Source organism: Dama dama, chromosome 3 (assembly GCF_033118175.1).
Source record: "Dama dama isolate Ldn47 chromosome 3, ASM3311817v1, whole genome shotgun sequence".
NCBI lineage: Eukaryota > Metazoa > Chordata > Mammalia > Artiodactyla > Cervidae > Dama > Dama dama.
Genome location: NC_083683.1, coordinates 45875933 through 45899607, shown reverse-complemented (window position 1 = coordinate 45899607; position 23675 = coordinate 45875933). Strand labels below are relative to the sequence as shown.

The following is a 23675-nucleotide window of genomic DNA, read 5'->3' as shown; positions in this document are numbered from 1 at the left end:
CATGAAGTTAAAAGACACTTGCTCCTTGGAAGGAAAGCTATGACAAATGTAGGTGCAGTGTATTAAAAAGGCAGACACATCACTGCCAACAAAGATGTGTATAGTCAAAGCTATTATTTTTCCAGTAATCATATATAGATGTGAAGTTGGACCATAAAAAAGGCTGAGCACCGAAGAACCGATGCTTTAAAATTGTAGTGCTGGAGAAGACTCTTGAGGGTCCTTTGGACTGCAAGGAAATCAAACCAGTCAATCTTAAAGGAGATCAATCCTGAATATTCATTGGAAGGACTGATGCTGAAGTTGAAGCTCTAATACTTTGACTACCTGATGCAAAGAGCCAACTCATTGGAAAAGACCCCGATGCTGGGAAAGATTGAAGGCAAAAGGTAGAGGAGGCAGCAGAGGATGAGATGGTTAGATAGCATCACCAACTCAGTGAACATGAAATTAAGCAAACTCCAGGAAATAGGACAGAGGAGACTGGTGTGCTACAGTCTGTGAGGTTGCAAAGAGTCAGACACAACTTAGTGACTGAACAGCAGCAACAAGATTACATAATATTTTTGCTATTATTTTACTTTATTATAGTAAAATTTTAAGTGTCTTATTTCATGGTCGCTCAGTTGTTCCTGACTCTGCGACCCCATGGACGACTGTAGCCTACCAGAATCCTCCATCTATGGGATTCTCCAGGCAAGAATACTGGAGTGGGTTGCCATTTCCTTCTCCAGGGGATCTTCCTGACCCAGGGATTGAACCCGGGTCTCCTGCATTGCAGGCAGATGCTTTACCCTCTGAGCCACCGGTATCTGCCACCTAAACAAATTTATGAGTTAATGCTGTTTCTTCTTACCCCAGGACTTGGATTTCACCAGAATAAATGAAACTGCTGCCACAGATTCTTTCAGGTTACAAAGTTCAATCTTCTAAATTCTTAGTTTAGAACATTAAATTCTCTTTCCTGAAAGAGGTAATGCAGACTCTAAAACTCTTTAGTTCCATTGGAATGATTTCCAATGATAGGCTAAAATCTGGTTTAACAGAATTTGGAAACATGGAACCACATGACCACCTTACCTATTGTTTCCAAGTGTTTTCAGTGTATCCTGGAATATAAGCCCTGAATTTACTTCAGATTGGGCCTAGATATGACAATTGAATTTAAGGTCATGTTGCTGAAGCATGAAGTGAGCAAAAGCATTTTACAGTGGTCTTTCTGGTATTTTCAATAATAAATCCCTAAGTGGAATTCAAAAGTGGACCTTTCTAGTGTTAGATTAAGTTTTGCCATATTATAACTGTTTTTTGTCTGTCTGTTTGTTTATATTATTCCAATAGGCCCATGAAAAGAAACACTAAAAGACTAATGCTGAATTTATGGGTACTTTTTTATAACTGGTGTGAGTTTGACGTCACACCAAGAACCTACTTTCGGTAACTCCCTGGTGCTGTAAGTCAAGTTAAGGAAACAAAAGGTATGTGATCAAAGGCCCAATTATCAGAGTTCTCCCATTGCTTAACTTACCTTGACTGAATACATGTAAGAGATCTTATGAAGGCTGACTGAACATCTAACTGAAGCAGCATAGGAATATCTGGGTACCCGCCCAGCTGGGCCCAGAGTGAATGCATTGATGTCTTCTCTGTTATTGGGTAACTCGAAGTGGATAGATCTGCATTCCAGATGGCTTGCAGTTGGTCATCTTTTCTAGAGAATCAGAGAGCACTCCTTAAGCATCAAACTCTCCTGAGCTCCAAAGCCATTCAAGATATAATTCCTATTCTCCTCCCTTCTCTTCACCACCACCCTGTCCTATAGAGCTCCCCCTGGCACTGAGGAACTTTAGTTATGGTCACTTCAACTGAGAGATGGGTTAAAATAGCAGAATTTGCAGAAATAGCTTTTTTTTTTTTTCCTGAAAGTTGCCTTTCCATGACTTCATCTACTAATATATTTTAAACAACTTTCTTAGTTTCATGGAGTACACATTCCATATTCAGGCTATTACCCCATCTCCACAACAATCTTTTCCCTTTCTTTCCCAAAGTTTCTACCTTTTTTTTTTCTTTAAGAAAATGTTTCTAAGTTTTTTCATTGTGTATATTGAAATAATTTGTTTCTTACTAACAAAGAATCAACTTCATTTTTTTAAAGGAACTCAAAACTAGATGTTAAATTTTTAAGTAGAAATAAGCCTTTTGCAGACTAGCTAAGAAGATTAATACTTGCACCACCATTATCCACTGCACCATATCATAATTGTGGAGAAGGGGAATCTCTTGGGCAGAAAGAAAAAGCATTAATTTCCATTTATTATCCAAAGAAAGTTTAATGTAAGTCTTTCCTACCACACACCTAAATTTATTGAGAATGTTATACTTCCTTTTGTCTTCTTTCGGTAGCTTTAGGCATGGCTTTTGAACAGATTTGGTAGAGGCAGGTATTTGCTTTTTTTCAATGACCAAAGGGATAGGTTGATCGAGATTCAATTTATATGTCTCTTGAAGCTAAAAGTAAATAAATCAGAAAAAGGAAATCATGAAAAGAAAGGGCCAAAGTCTTTAGGATGATCTTCTGAGCTGGCACTAGCTAAACTATGACATATTTCCTCTTCCAAATTCTCTTTCTCCATGCCTTTTCTCCCTTCCTCCAACCACTCCTCAATCTGTACCCACCTCCAACACACAATTTCAGAGTTGGCAGTTATTAATATATAAAGACCATGGTCCTGCTTTAAGTTCTAGTTTTAGTTCTCTCATTTCCTAGCTTTGTGACTTTGGGTTAGTTGCCAGTTTTATTGGCACCTCTTTCTTCTCATTTCTAAAACAAGGATAACAATACAAGGTTGTTGTGAGAGTTGTATAATACGTTTGGAAAACTTCACAAATTGTGAAGAAGCACTGTGCAAATGTAATGATAGCTAACACTGACTGTCAGATGCTTTCTATATGTTAACTTGCCTGCAGTGTGGGAGACCCGAGTTCAATCCCTGGGTCAGGAAAATCCCCTGAAGAAGGAAGTGGCAGTATTCTTGACTGGAAAATCCCATGGATGGAGGAGCCTGTGGGGCTACAGTCCATAGGGTCGCAAAGAGTAGGACATGACTGAGCAACTTCACTTTCACTTTCATTAATATTTACAGTCTTATGAGATAGGTGCTGTTATTATCCTTGTCTTACATATGGGGATATGAAGCTCAGAAAATTTAAGTGGATTGCCCGAGGTCTCTTAGCTAGTATGTAGTAAAGCCAGTCTGGTAGCAGAACCAACTTCTTGACCATGATTCTGATTCAGTGTAAGGTATTTATGCATTTCTACCCTTTCATTCCTTTTGTTTTTCCCTCTCCTTTCTTAATACCTTCATACCTACTTCATTATCTAGATTATAGCTTTCCTGAACCCAGACCTTTATGCATCTTTTGAAATGCCCTAGACATTGTCATTCCTGTTAGACAGCTCATGACATTGCCAGTTCATCTTGCCTTACTCCATCTACATTGGTCATACTTTCCAAACCCAGAACTGTCAAAAATATCCATGTTTAAGGTGAGAGAGTTTTAATATTTATATATTGTAGCTTGTAATTTCTGGAGAGTTCCCTGATGGACTAGTGGTTAGAATTCTAGGCTTTCATTTCAGGCCTGGGTTCAATGCCTGGTTGGGAAACATATCCTGCAGGCTGTGTGGCATGACAAAAAAAAAGGTAACTTCTAAAAAATTCACAATATGTCTATAATGAGAAATTTCTCTGTACCTTCTAGAGTAGCAAGTAAGCTAATCTTATTAATTAATTACTTAGTAAAACAGAATGACGTATAAATAGAAAATATTTCTAGAACTCCAAAAACATTCCAGAGCTGCATGCTGGAGAAAGTAAGGGCAGCATTTAATTCCAGAGCAAAGAACTCTAATCTCAGCTTTGTAACTTTTGGAAGGTCACTATTACTTCCAAAAGTAACACTGATGGTTATCAGAGTGAATTCACCCATTCACATTGGGTGAATGTCAGAGTTTAACAGGATCTTCTGTGCCTGGTACTCTGTAAGCAAGTTAATTAACTCTTATCTCCTTTTTTGTAAATGCTTGATACTAAAACTTGCTTTCTGATAGTTTTGAGGAAAGAAGTAAATACCAAGAATCAGTTGGAGAGCAATGACTTCAAGAGGTTTCATATCTAGAGGCTGGGAGGCGTGGGTTGACTAGGAAGGAGTTGAGCATTTCTGGAAGTCTCTCCCATTCTTACAGGCTTCCAGGTGGTGCAGTGGTAAAGAATCTGCCGGCCAGTGCAGGAGATGCAAGAGATGCAAGTTCAAGCCCTGGGTTGGGTAGATCCCCTGGAGTAGGAAATGGCAACCCACTCCAGTATGCTTGCCTGGGAAATCCCATGGACAGAGGAGCCTGGCAAGCTATAGTCCATAGGGTTGCAAAAGAGTTGACACGACTGAGCAACTAAACACCACCATCAATAGATATAATTAAGTTAAGGATCTCAAGATGAGGTCATGCTGGTTTAATCAGATGGGTCCTAAATCCAATGATACATTGGCTTTATAATAGGATAGAACAAAAAACACACTAGACAGAAGGCCATGGAAAAGACAGAGGCAGAGACTGGAGTTATGCACCGACAAGCCAAGGAATGCCAAGGATTGTCTATAGCCACCAGAGTCTAGAAGAGAAGCTTGGAACAAATTTCTCCCTCAGAGCGTCTGGAAGGAACCAAACCGTAAGAGAATACATTTCTGTTGTTTTAAAGCTATGAAATTTGTAATATGTTAACAGTAGCACAGGGAACTAATATATATGGTATCTCTAGGAAACTGTTATTAATATTTTCAAAACCTGCCCCTTTCACTTTTCTTACAACAGATTGGGGAGAGGGAATAGAAAACAGATTACCTGGCTGAATAAGTACGTCATTTTCCTTAGGCACCGATTCCGTTTCTGCTCTAGAGAATTCTGCTTCTCTGTCCAGATCTGCATCACCTTTTTTTGATAATCATCAATCCTCTTCAGCATTATGTAGAGGTTCTGGGTCTCATAACTTCTTCCAGTATTCTGGATGGCTTGTAATCGTTTAATTATGTTGTTTCTTGGAAAAATGAACAAGAATTAGGTTGATAAAATTACTGACACTAACTCAGCCAACCTGGCCTCAGTTACTTTCCATTCTCATCTCATCCTTATAGAGATGGTAGAGGGGTGGCAGTCTTGCTTAATGTGACCTTAACCTAGTTCCCTATATGACTAAACTTTCAAAACTCTATATAACTGTCAAATTTTCATTTAACTCCTCACAGTTTTTAGTGTTACAGTAGTGCTTATTATTTTTTAAGGAAAGTGAAGTCGTTCAGTCATTTCCGACTCTTTGTGACCCCATGGACTGTAGCCTACCAGGATGGAAAATCCGTCCATGGGATTTTCCAGGCAAGAGTACTGGAGTGGGTTGCCATTTCCTTCTCTTAAAATACAGTAATATTTTAGTAATGATATATGTAAGACATATAGAAGGTATTTAATACCTTGAAAAAGACAAGTGTCCTTGCCTTCAAAGCACTTACAAGCCAGGTTAGAAGACTCATAAAAAATTAACTGTGTCAGAGAGAGAATGAAATAAATGCTAAATAGCAGTTGATCTGTTTGAACAAAAAGGAAAACGTAATTAATTCTAACAAGAGGAATAAAGAAGGCTCCATAGGAAAATGTTGAATAAGATCTGGAGGATGTAGTACTCTGTTTTTTGTGCCACAACATTTGGACCTAGATATTTTTTTTTGCCATCCCCATTCTACAGGAGAGGAAAAGGAATCTGAACGAGTTTTCAGGAGTCACATAATTAATTAATAACAGATTTGGGAAGCAAACCTAGATCTTTCTTTCCACAATACCAATATTTCTCAAAGTGTGGACCCTAATCACATGGACTGATTCATTTTGTGGGGAGGAGGGAGGGTGGTACTTGTTGAATATGCAGATTCCAGGGTACCTCCCCAGACCTTTTGAATAAAAAAGCTTGGTGGTAGGCTTCAGGATCTGTATTTTAAACAAAATCTCAGGCAAACCTTACAGCCACTAAAGTATGAGAAAAAGGGGATGAAGAATTCCAGATTGAGGGACTACTGTAAATACAGGCAAGACAATGAAAGTTGTATTTTGGGAGTGGAGAATAGCGTGGAACTTTTTAGACCGCAGATACGTGAAAGGATACATATTGGGGGATAAGGCTGAAACAGCTGGGTTATGAAAGGCTTTAAAAGGCATGTTGTGGAGTTTGGATTTAGGGGGAGGTAGGCAATGGGAACACACTGAAGATGTTTTTCTGAGTAAATGTGCTTTTCGTGTATAGAGGAGCTTCCCTACTGGCTCAGTGGTAAAGAATCTGCTTGCAAGCAGGAGCTGCAGTAGACGCGTGCTCGGTCCCTGGGTGGGGAAGAGCCTCTGGAGGAGGGCATGGCAACCCACTCCAGTATTCTTGCCTAGAGAATCCCGTGGACAGAGGAGCCTGGCGGGTCGTGAAGAGTCGGGCCAGAAATGACTGAAGCGACTTAGTGCAACACATGCCATATACATATAGAGATAGTGGGGGGAAGGGAATAACTCTTAGGTCTCCTTTACGGGTTATAATTAATAGCTTAGAATGTACTGCATATGTGGATCATTTAATACTTAAATATACTAGCTTTCTGAATTATTTCATTTTAAATTAATTTTCCAATAGCCTTAGGGTTTTTTTTCATATCCCATGGATGATTTTTATTTTTCTACTTCTATGATCTTTATTACATGTGTTTTTTTCCAGTTTTTTTTAATTGAAGTATAATTGATCTACAATGTTGTGTTATAGCAAAGTGGTATATATACATGTGTATAAATAGTATAAATATTATAAATGTATTTACATAGTCTCCTTCAGATTCTTTTCCATTATAGGTTATTACAAGATATTAAACATAGTTCCCTGAGATTACATGCGTTTTTAATCACATGTAATCATACACATGCATCTCCTGTATCATTTCTCCATGCGTTACCAAATTCCTATCACATCCATTCCTATAAATAAAGGTGTTCTCAATGAAGCAATTGGGTAACATTCTAATAACCATATTTCATTTGTATTTGAGATATAAGTGACTGTGTATATTTATAATTGAGGTATTTTATATTTATATAAAATTGAGATATAAATTTAAACTAAGTTTAAGGTATATAATGTGTTGATTTGATGATACTTTTATATACTGCAATATGATTACCACTGTAGTGTTAGCTAATCCCTCTATCATGTCACATAATTATCATTTCTTTCCTGTGATGAGAAAAATTAAGATCTGGTCTCTTAGCAACTTTGAAGTTTACATAGTTTTTTTGTTTTGTTTTGTTTTTTGCTGCACTGGGTCTTCATTGCAGTGCATGGGCTCTTGGTTGCAGTGCATGAGATTCTCTAGTTGTGGAGCACTGGCTTAGTTTCCCCTCTGCAAGTGGAATCTTAGTTCCTGGACCAGGGATCGATCCTGTGTTCCCTGCATTGGAAGATGGATTCTTAAACACTGAACCACCAAGGAAGTTCCTATAAATACAGTGTTGTTGACTATAATCACTATGCTATGTATTAGATCTTCCCAATAAGTTTTATTTTTCACATCAAATCTTTCCTGCTGTTTTTCTCCCTATTCACAGTCTTTTAGACTTTTCCCGTGGTTTTTCCTTATTGAAATTATATGTCCCAACTTGGAAAAGTTTGCAGTTTTATTTCAAACTTAGAGATTTTATTGTTTATGTGTTTTAAAATATAATTCAATATCTAATCACCCAGTCAAATAGCAACCACTGAGGTATCTCATTATTTAAAATTTTCTATCTAGAAACATTTTTGTTCATTTCTTCCTACCGTTTGTTCTCACTCTTTTAGCAAATTGTACTTATATTGATAAAATACTACCCTCATTCTAATAAATATTTTATAGATTTTGATATAAAATTATGATTCAAAGGAAGGTGCTTTAACATTTACTGAGCATCAACTATGCATCAATCATTGTGCTGGAGATGTTATTTCTATTTTAAAATTTATGTTAAAACATTTTAATAGTTTAAAGTATATTATTTCATTTAATCATCACAATCATTCTTTGAAGTATATATCATTACATCATCAGTTTTACAAATTTGAGTCAGCACATTAAAATCTTAGAGACGTTCAGAACTAGAAACTTGAACCAAGTTCTTCCTGACATTAAAGAGAAGATATGACTAAGATTTGGATATAAAACTATTACTACCCTCCTACACTGTCAGTGGGAATGTAAATTGGTATAGGCACTATGGAGAACAGTATGGAGTTTTCTTAAAAAACTAGAAATAGAGTTACCACATGATCCTACAATCCCACTCCTGGGCATATATCCAGAGAAAACTCTAATTTGAAAAGATACATGCACCCAGTGTTTATAGAAGCACTATTTGCAGTAACCAAGATATGGAAGCAACCTAAATATTCATCAACAGATGAATGGATAAAGATGTGGTGTATATATATATATATATATATATATATATGAATATTACTCAGCCATAAAAAATGAAATGCCATTTGCAGCATTTGGATGGACCTAGAGATTATCATCGGAGAAGGCAATGGCACCCCACTCCAGTACTCTTTCCTGGAAACTCCCATGGACAGAGGAGCCTGGTAGACTGCAGTCCATGGGGTCCCTAAGAGTTGGACACGATTGAGCAACTTCACTTTCACTTTTCACTTTCATGCATTGGAGAAGGAAATGGCAACCCACTCCAGTGTTCTTGCCTGGAGAATCCCAGGGACAGGGGAGCCTGGTAGACTGCCATCTATAGGGTCGCACAGAGTCAGACACGACTGAAGCGACTTAGCAGCAGCAGCAGCAGCAGAGATTATCATATTAAGTGAAATAAGACAGAGAGAGATAAATATCATATGATATCATTTATATTTAGAATCTAGAAAAATAATACAGGGAATTTCCTGGTATTCCAGTGGTTAGGACTCTGTGCTTCAACTACAAAGGGCATGGATTTGACCCCTAGTCAGAGAAGGCCAAAAAAAGAAAAAATATACAAATAAACTTATTTACAAAACAGAAATAGACTCACAGACATAGAAAATAAACTTATGGCTACTAAAAGGGTAACCAGGGGGTGGGGGAGATAAATTAGGAGTTTTGGATTAACATATACACATGTATACATTAACATACACATATTTGCCAACAAAGGTCCATCTAGTCAAAGCTATGGCTTTTCCAGTAGTCATGTATGGATGTGAAAGTTGGACTATAAACAAAGCTGAGCACCAAAGAATTGATGCTTTTGAACTGTGGTGTTGGCGAAGACTCTTGAGAGTCCCTTGGACAGCAAGGAGATCCAACCAGTCCATCCTAAAGGAATTCTGTCCTGAATATTCATTGGGAGGACTGATGCTGAAGCTGAAACTCCAATACTTTGGCCACCTGATGCGAAGAATTGACTCATTTGAAAAGACCCTGATGCTGGGAAAGATTGAAGGTGGGAGGAGAAGGAGATGACAGAGGATGAGATGGTTGGATGGCATAACCAACGCAATGGACATGACTTTGAGTAAGCTCTGGGAGTTGGTGATGGACAGGGAAGCCTGGAGTGCTGCAGTTCATGGGGTCACAAAGAGTTGGACACGACTGAGCGACTGAACTGAACTGAACTACACACATTACTATTCGTGAAGCAGGTAAACAACAAGGACCTGTACAGCACAGGAAACTATACTCAGTTTCTTGTAATAACCTATAATGGAAAAGAATCTGAAAAATATATATATATATGTATAACTGAATCACTTTACAATTAACACAACATTTTGAATTAACTATATTTCAGTTTTTAATAAATAAAAAGTTTATTGCTAACGACTGCTAACCACCATCTGAGCTGGTAGAGTTTTGCCTTAGAGCTGATGACTGCTTGGAAAAGACCCTGATGCTGGGAGGGATTGGGGGCAAGAGGAGAAGGGGACAGAGGATGAGATGACTGGATGGCATCACTGACTCGATGGGCATGGGTTTGGGTAGATTCTGGGAGTTGGTGATGGACAGGGAGGCCTGGCGTGCTGTGATTCATGGGGTCGCAAAGAGTCGGACACGACTGAGCGACTGAACTGAACTGAACTGATGACTGCTGACTGATTAGGTAGTAGCTGCTGAAGTTTTGGGTGGCTTTGGTGATTTCTTTCTTTTTTTTTTTTTTTTAATAATTTTATTTATTTATTTATGGCTTGTTGAGTCTCCATTGCTGCCTGGGCTTTTCTCTAGTTGCAGCAAGAGGGGGCTACTCTCCAGTTAGGGTGCATGGCTTTCTCATTGCAGTGGCTTCTCTTGTTCCTGAGCATGGGCTCTAGAGCTTGCAGCCTTCAGTAGTTGCAGCATGTGTGCTCAGTAGTTGCGGCTCCCAGACTCTAGAGCACAGGCTCAATAGTTGTGGTGCATGAGCTTAGTTGCTCCAAGGAATGTGGGACTTACCGGATCAAGGATCAAACCCATGTTTCTTGTACTGACAGGTGGATTCTTTACCACTGAGCTGTCAGGGAAGCCCTGGTGATTTCTTAACATAACACAACAATGAAGTTTGCCATATCATGTCCTTTTATGGATGATTTCTCTGTCGTGTGCAATGCTATTTGATAGCATTTTACCCACAGTAGAACTTTTTAAAATTGGAGTCAGTCCTCTCAAACCCTGCTACTACTTTATCAATGAAGTTTATGTAATATTGTACATCCTTTGTTGTTATTTCAGCAATCTTGTCAGCATCTTCATCAGAAATAGATTGCATCTCAGGAAACCACTTTCTTCACTCATCCATAATGCAACTCCTCATCTGTTCAAGTTTCATCATGAGATTGCAGCAATTCAGTCATATCATTAGGCTCCACTTTTAATTCTAGTTCTCTTGCTATTTCCACCACATCTGCAGTTATTTCTTCCTCTGAAGTCTTGAACACCTCAAAGTCATCCATGAAGGCTGGAATTATCTTCTCAACTCCTGTTCATGTCGATATTTTGCCTTCTTTCTGTGAATCATGAGTGACCTTTTAAACAAAATATTTATTTATTTTAGCTTCATCAAATCTTAGTTGCAGCAGGCAGGATCTTTGTTGCAGTGCATGGACTCTCTAGTTGTGACACGTGGGCTCAATAGTGGCGATACGCAGGCTCAGTTGCTCTGCAGCATGTGGGATCTTAGTTCCTTGACCAGGGATCAAAGCTGCATCCCCTGCGTTGCAAGGTGGATTTTTTAACCACTGGACTGCCAGGAAAATCCTATGAGTGACCTTAATGGCATCTAGAAAGGTGAATGCTTTCCAGAAGGTTTTCAATTGACTTTGCCCAGATCCATCAAAGAAATCATTATCTCTGGCAGCTACTGTATAACCTTATGAAATGTATAATAAGACTTAAATGTCTTGAAAGGCAGAATTACTCCTTGATCCGTGGGCTGCAGAGTGAATACCGTGTTGGCAGGCATGAAAACATCATGAAATAATTCTGCATCTTCAATAGAGCTCTTGGGTGACCAGGTGCCTTGTCAATGAGCAGTAATATTTTAATAATCTTTTTTAAAAAGTAATAATATTTTTTTCTGAGCAGAATGTCTCAACAGTAGGCCTAAAATATTTAGTAAACCATGTTGTCAACAGTTGTGTTGTCATCTAAGCTTTGTTGTTTCATTGATAGAACATAGGGAGAGTGGAATTAGCATAATTCTGAAGAGCCAAAGGATTTTTGGAGTGGTTAATGAGCATTGACTTCAAATAAAAGTCACCAGCTGCATTAGTCTCTACCAAGGAAGTCAGCCTGTCTAAAGCTCTGAAGCCTTGAAATCAGGCATTGACTAATCCTCTGTAGCTATGAAAATCCTAGATGGCATATTCTTCCCATATAGACTGTTTTATATACGTTGAAAATCTGTTTTTTTTTAGTGTGGCTACCTTCATTATTTTAACTATATCTGGATAACTTGCTGCAGTTTCTGTATCAGCACTTGCTGCTTCACCTTGCATTTGATGTAATGAAGCGGCTTCTTTTCTTAAACATCATAAATCAACCTCTGCTAGCCTTAAACGTTCTTCTGCAGCTTCCTCACCTCTTTCAGCCTTCATAGAATTGAAGGGAATTAGGGCCTTGGTCTAGATTAGGCTTTCCATTAAGGGAATGTTGTGGCTGATTTGATCTTCTATCCATACTACTAAAATTTTCTTCACATCAGCAATAAGACTGTCTTTCTTATCATTTGTAAGATTCACTAGAGTAGCACTCTTGATTTCCTTCATGAACTTTCCTTTGCATTCACAACTTAGCTAATTGGTGCAAAAGGCCTAGCTTTCAGCCTTTCTTGGCTTTCAACTTGCCTTGCTTGCTAAGTTCATTCATAATCTAGCTTTTGACTTAAAAGTGAGAGACTTGAGACTCTTCCTTCCACTTTAACACTTAGAGGCCTTTGTAGGCTTATTAATTGGCCTAACTTCATTATTATTATGTGTCTCAGGGGATAGAGAGGCCCAAGAAGAGGGAGAAAGATGGAGGAATGGCCAGTTGGTGAAGCAGTCAGAACACACAAAACATTTATCATTTAAATTTGCCACCATCTTATGTGGATATAGTTCATCATTCCTTGAAACAATTACTCTTTTCACACACACACACATATACACACACTTTGCTTCTTGCTTCCTTTCTTTGTTCTGCTAGACTCTCTGCCTTTGCTGCCTTAATGACTCTTACTAGGTCTTTGAGACATAGTTCAAAAGTCTGAACACCTAGAAGCTTCACCTAACTCTCGCGTTTGCTCAGTCTTCTGTATAGAGTTGGTGATATACCATCATTGTTCTTTCCACCTTACACTATATAGTCATCTGTTTGTGTGATTGTTTTTGAGGAGACTTTGAGTGCCCTTGAGGCAGGAATATGGTTTATCCATTTTTGTATCCTTCCACCCTCCACCCTCTGGGCCTAACTCACCCTGTCATGTTTTTAAAATGTTGATGATGAACTAAATGATAAGTTAAATCCTATCTATCACTACCACATTTAGTATCTTTAAGAACTTTCTTCAATACGTATGGAAATGAAATGTTTCATTATCAGCACATGGTATAATTTTATATCCTCTCCATCATTGCTTCTCAGGTATATTAACACTGATCATATGGTAATATAACTCTAAAACAGTACTTTAGTATTTAAATATGAAATCTTTACTTACAGAGGTTCTACAAAAATTTCTTTATTCAAAAAAAATTTATATTATTATAGTTTACATTTTCTTTCTAATACAATGTCACAATCTTCTTAACTTAGCCATTTTTATTATGGAATTGTTCATCTGTCAGTATGTAATTCTTTGTTAGACTTGTTGGTGATTTGATCATTATAATATTAAATATTAAAGAAGAGCTTACTGAAAAATGAATGAATTGATCCTTGATGGGATTAAAGTTATAAGTGTATAAATTAAATATTGTTGTGAAATGTTGATCTTTCTATTTCAGTTTTTAAATGATTTTACCAAAACAGGTCACATCATGTCACTTAGGTCTTCAAAATCTTCAATAATTATAAACAAACTTAATTGCCATGTAAAAATTAAATTGTCAAAGAACTCCCCACAAAAGTACCAAGTTCATATAGTAGCATAGGTAAAATCTGTCAAACTTAAAAAGAACAGCTAATTTTATCATTAAATTGTTCTACAGCATAGAAAAGAAAGTTTTCACATTTTTAAAATGAGGCCAAACTTAAAATTATACCAAAATTTGACAAAGAAAGCACCAATAAATAAATAAATAAATAAACCACCAGTCAAACTTATGAATGGAAATCAGTACAAAATAAAATCCTAAATAAAGTATTAGCAAATGTAACACATTCAAAGAAGGATACTGGGTTGGCCAAAATGTTCATTCAGGTTTTTCTGTAAGATGCTACAGAAAAACCCAAACAAATTTTTTGCCAACCCAATACAAATAGGATTTATTCCAAGGATGCAATGATAGTTTAACACATTAGTCATATTACTAAATCTTAGGAGAAAATATTTTCTCTAATAACCATGAAAATGAAGTGCTGAAATCACATTTAACAAAATGTAATTTAATAAATTTAACAAAATTCAACATCCACTCTTGATTTTAAAGAAATAATGAAACAGGGGCTGAAGGATACTTCTTTAATATGATAAAATGTATTTCAACCCAAAAGGCAGCATTTTTTAGTGACAGATACTAGAATGATGTCCTCTATCACCATTATATTTTTAATCAATTCATATTTACATTTTAGTAATTAGCAGTGAAAGAATGACTTACATTTGGCATTCTGAGTTACAAAGGAATGGAGAAAATAACTCCCCTCAAAATGAAATTGATTAAGGCTAAAGATGTTTTGCAGCTTTTTTAGAAAGGAAAATATAAATATAAACAATCCTTTTAAACATTCTTGAAGGTGAATTTTTCCTAGAAAAAAATAACATGAGGCCATGGAAGGGCACTACTAGCTGTTACTCTGGGTAAGTCAAATGAACAAAGATGGCCTGGTGCTGGTGGCCACATCATCAATATTTTTTAATATAGTTCTTAAGGTCCTAATCAATTCAGGCAGTCAAGAGACAGAAATGAGATATTTAAAAATTGGAAAATCTAGAGGTAAAAACATGATTATTTACAGGGGATATGATTATATAATTGGAAAACTCAAGAATATGAACTGAAAAACTATCACATGCTTTTGAATACAGTAAGATGGCTGCGTATGAAATTGATATAGAGAAATCTAGCCTTCCTTTATACCACTAACAACCAGTTAGAAGGTGGTATAGAAGGAGAGAGTCCATTTACAACATCAAAAATAAAAACTACCAAGATACACACTTATGGAAGAATATTCAAGAGCTAGATGAAAACTTTAAAACACTCCAACAGAACACACACACACACACACACCCTGAACAGATAAAAAGGTATGTCGTTTTCTTGACTAGGAAGACTATGTTAGTAAAGATAAGCTAGGTTTTGCTGTTTTAACAAATAATCCCAAAATCTCAATGACTAAAAACAACAAAGTTTATCTGTTGCTCATAGTACAAATTCCATCATAGCTTTGCAGAAAAGAACTTCATTTTATACTTTCAGGAACACAGGCTAACAGAATAGCCATCACCTTGAACACTATAGCTTATCATGCCAATGGAAAAGGAGACTCTGCTGCTGCTGCTGCTAAGTCACTTCAGTCGTGTCTGACTCTGTGCGACCCCATAGACAGCAGCCCACCAGGCTCCCCCGACCCTGGGATTCCCCAGGCAACAACACTGGAGTGGGTTGCCATTTCCTTCTCCAGTGCATGAAAGAGAAAAGGAAAAGTTAAGTCACTCAGTCGTGTCCGACTCTTAGCGACCCCATGGACTGCAGCCTACCAGGCTCCTCCATCCATGGGATTTTCCAGGAGAGAGTACTGGAGTGGGGTGCCATTGCCTTCTCCACAGGAGACTCTAGAGGGTCTCAAACTAACAATGGCAAGCTTAGCACAGAAACGACACACATTAATTCTGCTCACATCTCATGGACAAGTACTAGGAAACAGTGATAATAACTATCACAAAGACTCAGCATCATAAAAATAAAGCTACAGCAAATAACAGTAATCCAAGTCTATGCCCCAACCAGTAATGCTGAAGAAGCTGAAGTTGAACAGTTCTATGAAGACCTACAAGACCTTCTAGAACTAACACTCCCCAAAAAATGTTCTTTTCATCATAAGGGACTGGAATGCAAAAGTAGGAAGTCAAGAGATACCTGGAGTAACAGGAAAATTTGGCCTTGGATTACAAAATGAAGCAGGGCAAAGGCTAACAGAGTTTTGCCAAGAGAATGCACTCGTCATAGCAAACATCCTCTTGCAACACCACAAGAGAAGACTCTACACGTGGACATCACCAGATGGTCAATACTGAAATCAGATTGATTATATTCTTTGCAGCCAAAGATGGAGAAGCTGTATATAGTCAGCAAAAACAAGACCAGGAGCTGACTGTGGCTCAGATGATGAACTCCTTATTGCAAAATTCAGATGTAAACTGAAGAAAGTACTTGCACCACCTGGGAAGCCCCAAACAACTAATAATCAACTATTAAAGTATTAAAAGAAATCTCAAAATAATTTAAACTATATATATATTTCTCAGAGTGGAAAGGGCTTTTTTAATTAAGGCACAAAGCATTATTGAAAAAATATATAAACATGAACTCCTTATTGCCAAATTCAGACTTAAATTGAAGAAAGTGGGAAAAACCACTAGATCATTCAGGTATAACCTAAATCAAATCCCTTATGATTATACAGTGGAAGTGAGAAATAGATTTAAGGGACTGGATCTGATAGACAGTGCCTGATGAACTATGGACAGAGGTTCATGATATTGTACAGGAGACAGGGAGCAAGAACATCCCCAAGAAAAAGAGATGCAAAAAAGCAAAATGGCTGTCTGAAGAGGCCTTACAAATAGCTGTGAAAAGAAGAGAAGCGAGGGGTGAGGGGAGGGGGGAAAAAAAAGAAGAAAAGCGAAAGCAAAGGAGAAAAGGAAAGATACACCCATTTAAATGCAGAGTTCCAAAGAATTGCAAGGAGAGATGAGAAAGCCTTCCTCAGCGATGAATGCAAAGAAATAGAGGAAAACAATAGAATGGGAAAGACTGGAGATCTCTTCAAGAAAATTAGAGATAGCAAGGGAACATTTCATGCAAAGATGGACTCAATAAAGGACAGAAATGGTATGGACCTGACAGAAGCAGAAGATAGTAAGAAGAGATGGCAAGAGTACATAGAAGAAGTATACAAAAAAGATCTTCACGACCCAGATAATCACGATGGTGTGACACTCACCTAGAGCCAGACCTCCTGGAATGTGAAGTCAAGTGGGCTTTAGGAAGCACCACTATGCACAAAGCTAGCAGAGGTGATGGAATTTCAGTTGAGCTATTTCAAATCCTGAAAGATGATGCTGTGAAAGTGCTGCACTCAATATGCCAGCAAATTTGGAAAACTCAGCAGTGGCCACAGGACTGGAAAAGGTCAGTTTTCATTCCAATCCCAAAGAAAGGAAATGCCAAAGAATGTTCAAATTACCACACAATTGCACTCATCTCACATGCTAGTAAAGTAATGCTCAAAATTCTCCAAGCCAGGCTTCAGCAGTACATGAACCATGAACTTCCAGATGTTCAAGCTGGATTTAGAAAAGGCAGTGGAACCAGAGATCAAATTGCCAACATTCGCTGGATCATTAAAAAAGCAAGAGAGTTCCAGAAAAACATCTATTTCTGCTTTATTGACTATGCCAAAACCTTTAACTGTGTGGATCACCATAAACTGGAAAATTCTGAAAGAGATGGGAATACCAGACCACCTGACCTGCCTCCTGAGAAACCTATATGCAGGTCAGGAAGCAACAGTTAGAACTGGACATGGAACAACAGACTGGTTCCAAATAGGAAAAGGAGTACGTCAAGGCTGTATATTGTCACCCTGCTTATTTAACTTATATGCAGAGTACATCGTGAGAAATGCTGGGCTGGAGGAAGCATAAACTGGAATCAAGATTGCTGGGAGAAATATCAATAACCTCAGACATGCAGATGACGCCACCCTTATGGCAGAAAGTGAAGAACTAAAGAGCCTCTTGATGAAAGTGAAAGAGGAGAGTGAAAAGTTGGCTTAAAGCTCAACATTCAGAAAACTTAAGATCATGACATCTGGTCCCATCACTTCATGGCAAATAGATGGGGAAACAGTGGAATCAGTGGCTGACTTTATTTTGGGGGGCTCCAAAATCACTCCAGATGGTGATTGCAGCCATGAAATTAAAAGACACTTACACCTTGGAAGGAAAGTCATGACCAACCTAGACAGCATATTAAAAAGCAGAGACATTACTTTGTCAACAAAGGTCCGTCTAGTCAAGATCTATGGTTTTTACAGTAGTCACATATGGATGTGAGAGTTGGACTGTAAACAAAGCTGAGCACCGAAGAATTGATGCTTTTGAACTGTGGTGTTGGAGAAGACTCTTGAGAGTCCTTTGGACTGCAAGGAGATCCAACCAGTCCATCCTAAAGGAATTCAGTCCTGAATATTCATTGGAAGGACTGATGCTGAAGCTGACACTCCAATACTTTGGCCACCTCCTGCGAAGAACCAACTCATTTGAAAAGACCCTGATGCTGGGAAAGATTGAAGGCAGGAGGAGAAGGGGATGACAGAGGATGAGATGGTTGGATGGCATCACTGACTCAATGAACAAGAGTTTGAGTAAACTCCGGGAGTTGGTGATGGACAGGGAGGCCTGGAGTGCTTCGGTTCATGGAGTTGTAAAGAGCCGGGCACTACTGAGCGACTGAACTGAACTGAACTGAATATAAACATAAAAATAAAAATTATTTAGAAAGAAAAACCCACCAAAAGCAGAGTCTAAACACAAGTGGGGAAAGTTTTGAAGTTTATATCACAGACAAGGGGCTAATTTTCTGAATATTTGAACAGGTCCCAGAAATCAATTTAAAAAGCAACAGAAATAAAAACAAAAATAAACAATTGGGACCTAACTAAACTTAAAAGCTTTTGCACAACAAAGGAAACTGTAAGCAAGGTGAAAAGATAGCCTTCAGAATGGGAGAAAATAATAGCAAATGAAGCAACTGACAATTAATCTCCAAAATATTAAAGCAGCATATGCAGCTCAATACCAGAAAATTGAATGACCCAGTCAAAAAGTGGGCTAAACAGACATATGTCCAAAGAAGACAAATGGCTAATTAACACATGAAAAGATGCTCTACATCACTCATTATCAGAAAAAAGCAAATCAAAACCACAATGAGGTACCATCTCACACCAGTCAGAATGGCTACTATCAAAAAGTCTACAAACAATAAATGCTGGTGAGGGTGTGGAGAAAAGGAAACCCTCTTACACTGTTGGTGGGAATACAAACTAGTACAGCCACTACGGAGAACAGTGTGGAGATTCCTTAAAAAACTGGAAATAGAACTGCCATACAACCCAGCAATCCCGCTCCTGGGCATACACACTAAGGAAACCAGAATTGAAAGAGATACATATACCCCAATGTTTATTGCTGCGCTGTTTACAATAGCTAGGACATGGAAGCAACCTAGATGTCCATCGGCAGACAAATAGATAAGGAAGTTGTGGTACATATACACAATGGAATTTTACTCAGCTGTAAAAAAAGAACACATTTGAGTCTGTTCTAATGAGGTGGATGAAACTGGAGCCTATTATACAGAGTGAAGTAAGTCAGAAAGAGAAACCAGTACAGAATATTAACGCATATATATGGAATTTAGAAAGACAATAACAACATTCCTATATGTAAGACAACAAAAAAGACACAGACATAAAGAACAGACTTTTGGACTATAAGACTGAAACATGTCTATTACCCTATGTATAATAGATGACCAGTGCAAGTTCAATGCATGAAGCAGGACACTCAAAGCTGGTGTCCTGGGACAACCCAGAGGGAGGAGTGGGGAGGGAGCTGGGAAGGGGCTTCAGGATGGGGGGATACATGTGCATCCATGGCTGATTCATGTTGATACATGGCAAAAACCACCTTAGTATTGTAAAGGAATTAGCCTCCAATAAAAATTAGTTAATTAATTTTTTTAAAAAGGAACTTGATAACCCAGTTGAAAAATGGGCAAAGTATTTGAATAGAATCTTCACAGAAAATAAAATACACATGGTTCTTAACTCTGTGAAAAGAGTTAGCTTCAACCTATAATAAAAGTAATGCAAATGAAAGCATGGAAGTGCCATATTTCATCTATTACATTGACAATGAACAAAAAAGTTGATAATATTTGTGGGGAAATACTCTTTTATAATGCTGACCAATATATAAATTGTTACAACCTCTTTGGAGAACAATTTGACAAAAATTTATCACAATTACAAAATGTTTACCCTTGATTTAGAAGTTCTACTTTTAGGAACATACATACAGGTATACATATGTATATACAAGATTGTTCATTGAAGTACACTTTTTATAATGCAAAATATTGAAAACAGCATAAATGTTATGTTAACCTCATTAGAGGTTAAGTAAATTCTGGTAAATCTAGACTTTGGAGTACTATAAATCTGTAAAATGAATGAGTAGACTCTTTATATATTAATACCTAAATTCTAGCTTGTTATGAAAAAAATCAAACATTGTAATTTTAAATGTATAAAGAGTGGGATAAAAGAGCCTATGTACTTTGCTACATATGTAGAAAGTATTTCTGGGTGGAATACCTGGGTAGCCCTAAAGGAGGGGCCTAATGGCCAAGAATAAGACTATTAAGGAGGCTTTTCACTCTATTTGTATTTTTAAAATACTGCACCAGGTGAATGCAATTATTTATTTTAATTTAATATAACAAAAGAAAAAAGACATAAAGGAACTGGAGAATGACCAGAAACATGTTACTTCAAATTCTCAACTGGATGAAAGTGTTTACATGTAAAAACAGATTTAAAAGACTAGGAACATTCATTCTGGGAAGAGAAAAACACACTATAGAGCAGAAAATATTTCAACAATTCTAAGGTAACTTCAGCTTTGAAATGAAAATTTCTGTCGATACACTGAATGTCTTTCTTTTACACCTTGTTATTCCAGTGCTTAGTTTTCAAATGAATTCAGTCCTCAAAAATGTAAATATCATGAGAACAGGGTACTTTGTTTTATTCACTGCTGTATCCATAGCATCTAGAACAATGCTTGCCAAATAGTACATATTCAATAAATATTTGTTGAATAAATGACACAGATTGTTCCTATAATTAATGATAGCTTTTTCTATCATAGATCTCAGTTTGACATATTGTAATTTTAGGTTAGAAAAGTTCTCCAAATAAGGTAACACAGTATTATAAATTAACCATTTTAAAAAGGGGAAAGAATTTCTACATTAAAAAAATGTTTCTTAAATCCCCAAAATAATAAGTTGGCAACCTCAAACACAAAGGCCAAGAATGGCAGGCTAATTTCAATTTTAAAAATCAAGACTAGAACCTGTTTCCTGTAGGTCACTCCAGCATCAAGGCTCCCATGGCAACATGAAGTACATAAACCTGCCTGCCATCTCTCACTTTAATAGATCTTCTGTCCAACTTTACTTCAGTAAAAGGTAAATTAAAAGAAAGAATCATAGGTCTTCTAGTGAATGCAAGATGAAAGTAATTCAGAATAGCTGCAAGCATTTCTAAACTTTTGAAGTTGGTACTTTGGAGATCAACCATGATCCTCAAAATATATTTTAGAATCTCTGCTAGAGATATATATGAGTGAAATGGATGTTACATGACATTTCTTATTTCCAAAAAATATACCTCCTTTTGCTATCTTAAATATGCTTCCATCTTACAAACCTTCTATAAGAGAATCTTTTAGAACAGCTAACCTGACAAATCGGAGAAGGCAATGGCACCCCACTCCAGTACTCTTGCCTGGAAAATCCCATGGACAGAGGAGCCTGGTAGGCTGCAGTCCATGGGGTCGCTAAGAGTTGGACACGCCTGAGCGACTTCACTTTCACTTTTCACTTTGCTGTATTGGAGAAGGAAATGGCAACCCACTCCAGTGTTCTTGCCTGGAGAATCCCAGGGAAGGGGGAGCCTGGTGGCCTGACGTCTATGCGGTCGCACAGAGTCAGACACGACTGACTTGACTTAACAACCTGACAAATACATATATACTGATAGGGTAATGAGGGAGGATATTTGAAATCAGGACTAAACCAGACAACTAGACATAATATTTACATCTACCTTGCCCGCTGGATCAGTCTGTAGGCATTGTACTTGCGGAATAAGTATCCCAGCCGAACTTTGTCTGTATGAAGTGTCTCAATTATGAGATTCCTAGCTTCTGTGTGTAGCTGTGAAGGGAGTATAGCAGCTTTTGTGGCCTGATTTAAGAGTATCAGGTTCTTCCGCTGAGCCTCCACATCAACAAAATAGTTCTGTTCTTTGAGCTCTTGGGGATGGGAAGTGGGCACCATCATCTTGGGTTGCTTGGTATCTGAAACTGAAGTCAGCACCCAGGGCATATTGATAGGGGGAAGTGGGGATTTCTGGTCCCATTCAGAAGGTGAGCTCTGCCGTGTTTTGAGTAGTTGAGTCGTAATAAGAGAAGGTAGTGGCGTTACAGGCTTAATGAGAGTAGGAAGGATCCTCTCATGAACATAAGGGGCTTGTGATACTGGTGTCTTGTAATCGGTGAGATGGGACTTAAACATTCTAAATCGTTCCACGGTAAAAGGATCTTCGGGTACCTGGATTTCTTCAGAAGTGTCAGGGGCTTGAATTACCTTGAAACTTGGAGCACTGGGATGGACCAATACTGATTTCAATTTCAGAGAAGAAATAATTGACAATCTTTCCTTCCTTTTCTTAGAAACAGCAGAGGACAAATCTTTCTGTGGCTTTTCAGGGATTGAGGGAGTCAACAGTGTTAGGGGATGCCCAGGGGTGGGAGAGACCCATACTGGGGAAGCTTGCCCAGGAAGGGTCCTTTGTGGCAGATGCTGCCTAAGGGTAGAAGGGGCTTGTAACTGGGGAGATTGCTTACGAGTGGCAAAGGTCTGGGATGCCTGAAACTGCTCAGAGAGTGTTAAGGGTCCAGATTTCAAGAACTCTTGAGGGATGGAAGAGGTCCCAGGAAACAAGCACTTCCCAGAAGGGAGAGGAGCCCAGATTTTGGGAATCTGTGCAGAGGTGACTGGGACTCCAGATATAAGGGGCTGTCTGGGGTCAGGAAGGGGCTTCAATGTCAAAGGTGACTGGGGAGTCATAGAGTCCCTAGATATGAAGAATCGCCCAGAACTAAGAAGGGCCTTTGGTTCAAGGGGCTGCTGTGAAGTGGGAGAAAGCTCAAATATTGGACTGGGAACTGGTGTTGGGAACGGAACAGAGGTTGATAGATCCTTAGACACTAGGGTCTGTCTGGAGGAAGGTGAAGTCTGTGGTGCCAGGAGCTTCTCAGGGTCTGAAGGAATCCTCATGCCCAAGAATTTCTCAGAGGGGGCTTGTTTAAGAGGAAACCTTGATAGATGCATAGGAGTAGAAGGCACCTCAAATACAAGGGACTTCTCAGCAATAGCAACAGATGATACTGAGGACACCTTAGGAGTGTGAGGAGCATGTTTTGTGACAGATTTATCAGTAATGGAAGAGATCCCAGCTTTCAGTGTATGCTCTGAAGGAGGACCAGCCCAGGGTGGTAAGGGGTGCTCCTTCATGAGAGGAGTTGTTGATGTTGGGTCCTGCACAGATCTAACAGTAATACCCACGGACCAGGCCTCCCCTGGGGTGAAAGGAGCGTCCAAAGGTTGGATTTGTTCTGGGATGTGGGGATATCCTAAGGTATACACTTTATCTGAGGTGAGAGGAACCCCTAATTCTGCAAGCTGTTCACGAGAGAGAGAAACCCCCAATGCTTGAGCCTGTCCTAAAGTGAAAGGGGCCCCCAAATCCCGAGCCTGTGGAATGGTGACAGGGATTCTCAGTGCCTGGAACTGCTGAGGGGTAAGAGTGATGCC

General features: G+C 38.3%; 1 protein-coding gene across 1 annotated transcript in view; it reads right to left on the bottom strand.

Annotated features, from left to right (window-relative positions):
• FAM186A (family with sequence similarity 186 member A) overlaps nucleotides 1-23675 on the bottom strand; it is a 110318-nt gene that overhangs the window by 32049 nt on the left and 54594 nt on the right. The window contains exons 9-12 of the mRNA XM_061123902.1: nucleotides 21904-23543; nucleotides 4904-5096; nucleotides 2360-2511; nucleotides 1529-1711 (exon numbers count right to left, since the gene is read on the bottom strand). Of these exons, the coding sequence (XP_060979885.1) occupies nucleotides 1529-1711; nucleotides 2360-2511; nucleotides 4904-5096; nucleotides 21904-23543 (2168 nt within the window). The remainder of the gene's footprint in view (nucleotides 1-1528; nucleotides 1712-2359; nucleotides 2512-4903; nucleotides 5097-21903; nucleotides 23544-23675) is intronic.